General features: G+C 40.5%; 1 protein-coding gene across 2 annotated transcripts in view; it reads right to left on the minus strand.

Moving 5' to 3' along the window:
• Positions 1 to 4,660: 4,660 nt before the first annotated feature.
• Rwdd2b (RWD domain containing 2B) overlaps positions 4,661 to 8,282 on the minus strand; it is a 7,041-nt gene continuing 3,419 nt past the window's right edge. For both annotated transcript variants that reach the window (XM_055614977.1, XM_055614976.1), the window contains 4 exons: positions 6,420 to 6,646; positions 6,253 to 6,320; positions 5,778 to 6,137; positions 4,661 to 4,983 (listed from right to left, as the gene is read on the minus strand). In XM_055614977.1, the coding sequence (XP_055470952.1) occupies positions 4,749 to 4,983; positions 5,778 to 6,137; positions 6,253 to 6,320; positions 6,420 to 6,626 (870 nt within the window). In that variant the 5' untranslated portion in view covers positions 6,627 to 6,646 and the 3' untranslated portion in view covers positions 4,661 to 4,748. The remainder of the gene's footprint in view (positions 4,984 to 5,777; positions 6,138 to 6,252; positions 6,321 to 6,419; positions 6,647 to 8,282) is intronic.

The raw sequence follows: 8,282 nt of genomic DNA on the forward strand, positions 1-8,282 counted from the left end.
GCATATAAAATGACACTGGCACAGTCCAAGAATTCAGAATGTTGGAAATTCTACCAAAAAAAAAAAAATAGTTTCACAAGTAAATATGATGGAAGAAGGGAGAGAAATATATTTTAAAATGCCTAAGATAAAATTTGCAAATATAATGTGTGGCTCTTGTTTGAATCGAATTATATGCCAATTAAAGGAATGTGAACTTAGATTGGAATTTTTTAATTGTAAAGGTTTAGTTTAATATGCACGCCTTGTGTGCATATTTGTATGTGTGTGTGCGTGTGTGTGTGTGTGTGTGTGTGTGTGCGCGCGCGCGCGCGCGCGCGTGTGTGTGCGACAGAAGATACAATTTCAGGCTTCTGTGAGCCACCTGACATGGCTGCTGGGAACCCAAATTGAGTCCTTGTAGCAAGGGTTCTTAAGCCTTTAAGCTTTCTCACTGCGTTCAAGCACTAGTAAAAGTGGCATCTCAAATATCATTGGAAAAACTAGTTGTGTTGGAGAAAATAACTATTTATTGCATGCCTCACTGCAAAATGTTAAGTGTGAAGCCATCAGGGCTGACATTCAGTGGTTCAGGGGTTTCATAAAGGCTAGGTGGTTGAGGTGCTTACTGCTCTCCCAGAAAACCCAAATTCGGTTTCTAGCACTCTTATCAGTGGCACATAACCATCATGTGAAATCCAGCTCTACATAGGGATACACATGTATGCCCTGAAAGTGCAAAGAAATATGAGAGTGCTATACACTTTCCATCAAAGAGCAAGACTGTAATCAGCAGCAGTACAGGAATTGGAGACTCTGAAAAGATTTGTTAGCAAGGTGGCTCAGCTCCAAATCTGATAATCAGAGTTCAATTCCCAGCCAGGATCCACATTATGGAAAACCAAAACTAAATTCTGCAAGATGTTCTCAGCCTCCACATGCAGAACAGAACACATAGGAACACATACACATGGACACACTCTCTCTCACACACACACACAAAGTAAATAAATAAATGTATAAATGTTTAAAAAGTAAAACTATAGCCCGGCACAGTGGCACACGCCTATAATTCCAGCACTCAGGGAGGAAGAGGCAGGTGGATCTTTGAGTTTGAGGCCAGCCTGGTCTGCACAGTCCCAGGACAACAGAACTACATAGCGAGACTCTATCTCAACTAATTAATTAATTTAAAATATAAACTGGATGAATACTATTATTAAAATCATAGTATAAACATCTAATTCACAGTGAAGAAAATCTTACAGATGTGTGTACGTAAATTTATAATAAATACAATATAGAAATGATAATATAGTATAAATTTATAATAAAGGTATATTTAGTTATTTTCTCCAGCAGCAACTAGTTTTTCCAATGACATTTGAGATACTATTTTTATCAGTGCTTGAATGCAGTGATTATATATACATATATATATGTATATATACATACACAAATATATATATGAATTTTACACCCAAAGACCTTCTAGGTCTGTGTGATACAGCTGAAACATAGACATTCCTTTACTCCCAGGAGACAGAAGCAATCAGATCCCTGCGTTCAAGGCCAGTCTGGTATAGAGAAAGAGTCACGTAAAGAAAAGCTTAGGTCCAGGTATTATGGTACACACCTTTAATCCCAGCACTCAGAAGACAGAGGCATGCAGATCTCTGAGTTCTAGTCAGTTCTGTTCAGGCAGTTTTCATTTGAGTCAGTGAGTTGAGTTGTTTGTTGCAGTTCAATTGGGAGACTTCAGAGGCATTTTACCAGGAGAGTTTTACAGAGAGAGGTTGAAAGAGAACAAACTATACACAGTTCAAGACAGAATGAACCAGAATGAGAAGGAATCAGAAGATTAAAACAGACCACTAGAGATAGGTTGAGGCTAAATGGAGCAATTCAGTCAGAAGCTGAAAAAAGCCAGTTTGAATCAGTCAGCTTAAAGAAGAGTTTTGAGCCAAACAGCTGAGTCGAATCTGCCAGCCAGAATTCAGAAAGAGCTAGAAAGGGTAAGCCTATTCAGCGGTAAGTAGCAGAGGCTGAAAACAGTCTAGGCCTAGATTAGACTGTACGGAGGCTAGAAGCTTCTAGGACTAGACCTGGTTTAACAGATGGAGGCAGTAAGCCTCTGAGATGACAATTAAATCAGCTGAATAAAAGATACTTTAACCAGCTTTCTGAAAGGCAGACACAGACAGAGCTCTGTGAGTCATAGGCCAGCCTGGTCTACAAAGTGAGTGGAGGACAGTCAAGACTACACAGAGAAAACTTGTCTCAAAAAAACAAAAACAAAACAAAACTTTAACATATATATGTGTATACATATATATCCATACATGTATGTATATGTGTGTGTGTATATATATATATATATATATATATATATATATATATATATATATATATATATATATATATCTCCCCAAATCTTCATCCAAATCCTCAAAAAACATAATAAGAATATTTCTTTTAAAAAAACCTTGGAGCTTGGCAATGGTAGTAGATGCTTTTAATCCTAGCACTTGGGAGGCAGAGGCAGGCGGATCTCTGTGTCCTGAGTCTGAGGTCACCTTGGTCTACAAAGCGAGTCTAGACAGCCAGGGTTCGGTCACACAGAGAAACCTTCTTTCAAGAAAACGAAAGAAAGAAAGAAAGAAAGAAAGAAAGAAAGAAAGAAAGAAAGAAAGAAAATCCCCATGCACCCTAAGTTAAATGAATAAAAACAGAGTTGAGGGAGGACTAACCTGGAACTTATTGTATAGACCAGGCTGACTTCAAACTCAGAGGTTCACCTACCTCTGCTTCTGGAGTGCTGGGATTAAAGATGTACACCATGACACCTGGCTCATAGAACTGTCTTAATTAAGAGGTCAGAATATCTGTACTTCTCTTGTTTACTATGTATTTAACAATTAGAAATATCTATATTAGGACTGGAGAGATGGCTCAGAGGTTAAGAGCACTGGCTGCTCTTCCAGAGGTCCTGAGTTCAATTCCCAGCAACCAGGGCTCACAATCATCTATAATAAGATCTGGTGCCCTCTTCTGGCCTGCAGGTGTACATGCAGGCAGAACATTGTATACATAATAAATAAATGTCTTTTTTTAAAAGAGAAATATCTAAATTTGGAAGATCTGTCTTGGGAAAGAGACTACTTCAAGCTTTACTGCAATGCTATAATATTACATATGAGATCTGAGATCTGATTATTTGTCCATTGCACCGTATTTTTATTACAGTATACAAGACTGTAAGTTATAGTAGTTCTGTAGTAAGTAATTCATTGTATGTAATATATCTACTTCTCTCTCTCTCTTTCTCTCTCTCTTTCACAGCCTGGGTCCTTTCAGTAGCTTCCATGATTTTCGCTCTGGCAGGTCTGGCTGTATCGTAGCAGCAAGAGGAATAACTGATATTTCTGGAGCAAGTGACAAGCCCAGCTGGGAGTGGGAACCAGGGAGCTCCTCCGGAGTTCCAGGAGACATAAACGTGGGCCCTGGGTTCAGCAAATACTTGGGCTCTCATCCGTGTTTATCGGCCCTGTCCAAAGGACTTGGCTGTGTCTTACTCTCTTTGAATTCTATGTCATATTGGATTTTGTATCCTAATTCATTCAGTCAGTATATATAATACACACAAACACACATACATATAGACACACAATATTGCTTGTAAGATAAACGATTCACTGCAGGGTGGTTATCAACTCTAGGTCAATTTGTCAAATAAAATTACAAAAAATCATTTCCAGAATGAAAAATTGTCAAACTCTAAGTTGCAAAAACTAAATTCTATGAATTTACAATCTGAACTCTTAAGGACTTTTGAAAAAAATTGAATTCAAACTGAGTGTACTATCTCTCTCTCTCTCGTTCTCTCTCTTTCTCACACACACAAATCCTTTAATCCCAGCACTATGGAGTCCAACGCAGACAGAGCCTGATATACATAGTAAGTTGCAAGCCAGACACGGCTATATACTGAGGCCTTGTCTTAAAAACAAAGAAACAACAACAAAATACCATTTGAGCTCTGCTCATGCCTCAGACCTTAGTGAAGCAATCCCAAACAGGGGCCATGTCTAAGTACCCCGAATTAGAAATGAACCACAAACACCACTGAGAAAAAGCTTTATGTTAATCAGATAGTGGTGACGTACGCCTTTTATCCCAGCATTTGGGTGGCAGAGGCAGGTGGATCTCTATGAGTTCGAGGACAACCTAGGCTACAAAGGGAGTTCCAGGACAGCTAAGGATACACAGAGAAACCTTGTCTCCTAAAACCAAAACCAAAGTAAACAAACAAAAAACCAAAGACTTTACTGTTAGTATATGGAATGCCAGGGTAGTTTCAAAGCCAAAGCTTTGAAAAAAAAAAGAAAAAATCCGACAAACTTTTGACTGCTGATAACAAGCATAGAGACTTTAAAATTTCATTTTATTTTGAAAGTCTGGAAATAGCCAAAGGTTAATTTTGGGGCCACATGTGACAAGTAAGTAAGACTGGCATTTCTGTAGATGTCTTGGCCCATCATTCCCTTCTCCTGCCGTCACTTCAGAGTGCTGGGATTATAGGCATGAACCACTGAGCCTGGCTGGCGAGGCATGTTTTGACACATGCATCTCAACTGCATTACTTTTTTTCTTATGTCCCCAATGCTATAACACTCTGGAATGGAACTAAAATCACATTTTAATATAGAATGGGAAGAAGCAATGACAAGAGGAGCAGCGGCCCAGCAGTCTGACCACCCCCTGCTCAGTCACTGTCCTTCTACACCGAAGAACATCTGGAAAACATCCCCACAGCCCCTGGCATTTAAGAACTGATACAGTTGACCAAAGTCCATGTGGTTTCCTCTGGCTCCATGGACACTGAAGGCCTTTTCTTCAAAAACGGAAAATTTCTGTTGTTTTGCCATTCCTTCAGTTGTACCATCAAAAGGAATATCTTCTCGATGGCGAATTAAAATTCTCTTCCAGTTTAATTTTCTCAGTCTGAAAAACAGTTTTTCAAAGTAGAAAATTTCCAAAATATATTTCCAATAGCACAGAGGATGGAATTTGTTAAGACCCACACATATCAGAATTGAGAGTGGTTGTACAGCACTTAACCCCAGCACTTGGGAGGCAAAGTGCAGCTCTGTGATTGGAGACCAGCCCCGTCTACGGAGGGTGTTCCACAGCATCCAAGGTTATAGAATGAGATCTTGTCTCAAAAACAAAACAAGCCGTAACAAAACGACAGTAAATTACTTACTGGTATATGTTCCTGTAAGTAAAGAGGCAATCTTGCAGGGGCTTATTTTCACCAAACAGTTCTAGTCATGATTCCAATGGAACATTCATTCATGGTCATCATTATTTTCTTCCATTAGACTCTGATTTATTTTGTGAGAGGGTCACGTGACTCTCAGGCTGGCCTCTATCTTGCTATGTCACCAAAGGTGGCACTGAACTCTGGATCCTCTGATTTCTACCCTAAAGGGCCCAGATCACAGCCATGTGGGGCCAAGATCACAGTCGTGTGCCTCCATGCGTGCTGGATGTGGTGCTTAGGACTGAACTCAAAGCCTTGTGCTTGCCAGGCAAGCACTCTACTAGCTGAGTTACAAACTCAGCCACTGCTGCAAATATTTTAGAGCTCTTCAAATGCTTAGGGAACTTCTCAGAACTAAACAGAGAAATAAGGTCAGTGGATAGCTCCCTGAAGCACACGTATCTCTGCATCTCTAGCACCATCTTTCACATTACAATCACTGATGTGATATATAGCACAGGTGAAAACCCACCTTGACCAGAATTCTTCACAAGCGCTCTGTAGGCCTTCCACACAAACAACACCAGGTTTCCCAGGCATGCTGAACCCACACAGGGACAGCTCCTTTGCCCACTCTAAAATGCTTTTTCTTTTGCATTTGTTGTAGATATGATGGCTATAGATCCAGAGCCTTGTGACAGTGAGGTCCACTGGCTGGATGGTGCTGTCCTTGGTGGGGGAGACTGAGGTATCTCTGTCGACATAGTCAGAGGCATGCTCTCTCACCCACTCTGTGGCATTCAGTATGCAGACATCTCCAAGATAGTTCTGCAGGTGTGCTGTTAGATCTGTGTTCAGCTGAGTCTGCCGGGACCTACTCAGTGATGCTGACCTGATGAAAACAGACATGGAAAACTTTGGTCAATTTTCTTGGAAAAGCAAACAAATGCAAGGAATACTTTTATTCTCACTTTGTCCTGTATAGTGGACATGATTTCTGTACATACCTGACTGTAATTTCGGGCAAGACTGTAGGGTATTTAAAGGGAAGAATGCAAGACAGAGAAAACATCACCTGAGAAGAGGAGAAAGAAGAAAATAATGCTGTGTTATTTACACACTCACACACTATTCTTGACATGCTCTAATTCTTTCCAGAACAGAACAGAATTACCATTGCTTCCTGAGCTAAGTCCAGGTTCATATTGATCGTAAAGTATACTTGTGATGAGCGCCCCTCCATTGTCCTCTTCTCAACACAATCTTTCAGCTCCGCTAATGCCAGCTGGTCATTCACTGTGAACTCATTCTCACCAGGGAACATACTGGCCAGGAGATCTAACTCAGAGAGCTGGGCCTCGGCCTGCTCTATCTCAACCATGCTGAGATTTCCGAAAGTCCCTAAGGAGTTAAGGATAAAAGAAAGGATTTATACATAGGATCTTAGGAGACTTCAACAGAGTGACATGGTCATTTTCTCTAAAAACACTTAATTCCTTCATAAATTTTTTTTAAAAAATAGCCAAAGTCTTTCCCCTCTGTTATTCTACTTTTATATATTATGTGCTAAGGGCCAAAACAATTAGGCAGGGCTGGAAGTAGTATAGTAGGCCGCAGTGCTGCCTGTTCTTCCAGAGGACCTGAGTTCCGCCCCCAGTGCCACGCTGCTCCGCTCACAGCGGCTTGTTACGCCAGCCCTTAGGAAGCCTATGCTCTTCATGGGTACCTGCAGACATACGGCATGCAGTCATTCTCTCTGTCTCTCTCTCTCTCTCTAACACACACACTCACATACACACACACACACACACTCACACACACACACACACACACTCACATACACACTCACACACACCCACTCACACACACACACACTCACACACACACACTCACACACACACACACACACACACACACACACACACACGCTTTTTTTAATTACGTAAGATATTGAAACTCCTAAAAATCTACGTAGTATTCTGTCTCTACACGGTAGATTATCTAGACAGTTGATCTGGCATTTCTAGTTCCAACAGTGGCCCATCTCCTCGAAGAAAAGAAACGAAGTAGTCAGAAGGCTACAGCAAAGATACAGTCAGAGTGGCTGTGGCCAGTTACACTGGAACCCAAGGTGAACAGAATAAGACAGCAAGTTATGGGTCTTTCAAGAAAATACTGACATTTACTAGTCTTTTACAACTTTTATTTCTTTTATATGTGTGGGTGTTTTGTCTGCATGTATGTCTGAGTACCATGTACTTGTCTGGTACCTGAAGAGGTGAGAAGAGGGCATCAGGTCCCCTGGAACGGGAGGTAAAGATAGTTATGAGCCACCATGTGAGTGCTGGGAACTGAACTTGGGTCCCCTGGAAGAGTGGTCAGTGCTCTTAACAGCTGAGCCACCTCTCTATCTCCCATAAGTGGAAGAGACAGATGTGTTGGCTCATGTCTGCAATCTTAGCATTCAGAAAGCTAGAAAACTGCAAGTTCAAAGCCAGCCTGGCTACAAAGTGAGACAAAACAAAGCAATAAAATGTGAAACAATATACAGAAAGAAAGAAAGGAAGGAAGAAAGATAGATACAAAGAAAGAAAGAAAGAAAGAAAGAAAGAAAGAAAGAAAAGGCAAATCTTCCCATAGCTCAGGCAACCACTTTCAATGTTTTAAAAGTACAAATTTAGAAAGCTGGAACTGCAGAATAAAGTCAAGCTATGAAGATATCATCCACTTTCAATGGCTCCTTGCCTTAAATATGTAAGTCTTAAATCCAAGGCAGAGTTTTGATGGTTCAGATCAGAAAACTAAAGCTGCTGGCCAGGCATGGTGGTGCATGCCTTTAATTCCAAAACTTAATTAAACTGAGACAGTAATTCAGGAGGCAGGGGCAGGAGGATCTCTGAGTTTTAAGTCCAGTCTGGTCTACAAAAACTGTTCCAGGACAGCTAGGGTTACACAGTATAACTAAAAAGAAAAAAAAAAGAAAAAAGAAAAAAGAAAGAAAGAAAGAAAGAAAGAAAGAAAGAAAGAAAGAAAGAAA

The sequence above is a fragment of the Psammomys obesus genome, unplaced genomic scaffold (assembly GCF_907164565.1).
Source record: "Psammomys obesus unplaced genomic scaffold, mPsaObe1.curated_primary_1811, whole genome shotgun sequence".
NCBI lineage: Eukaryota > Metazoa > Chordata > Mammalia > Rodentia > Muridae > Psammomys > Psammomys obesus.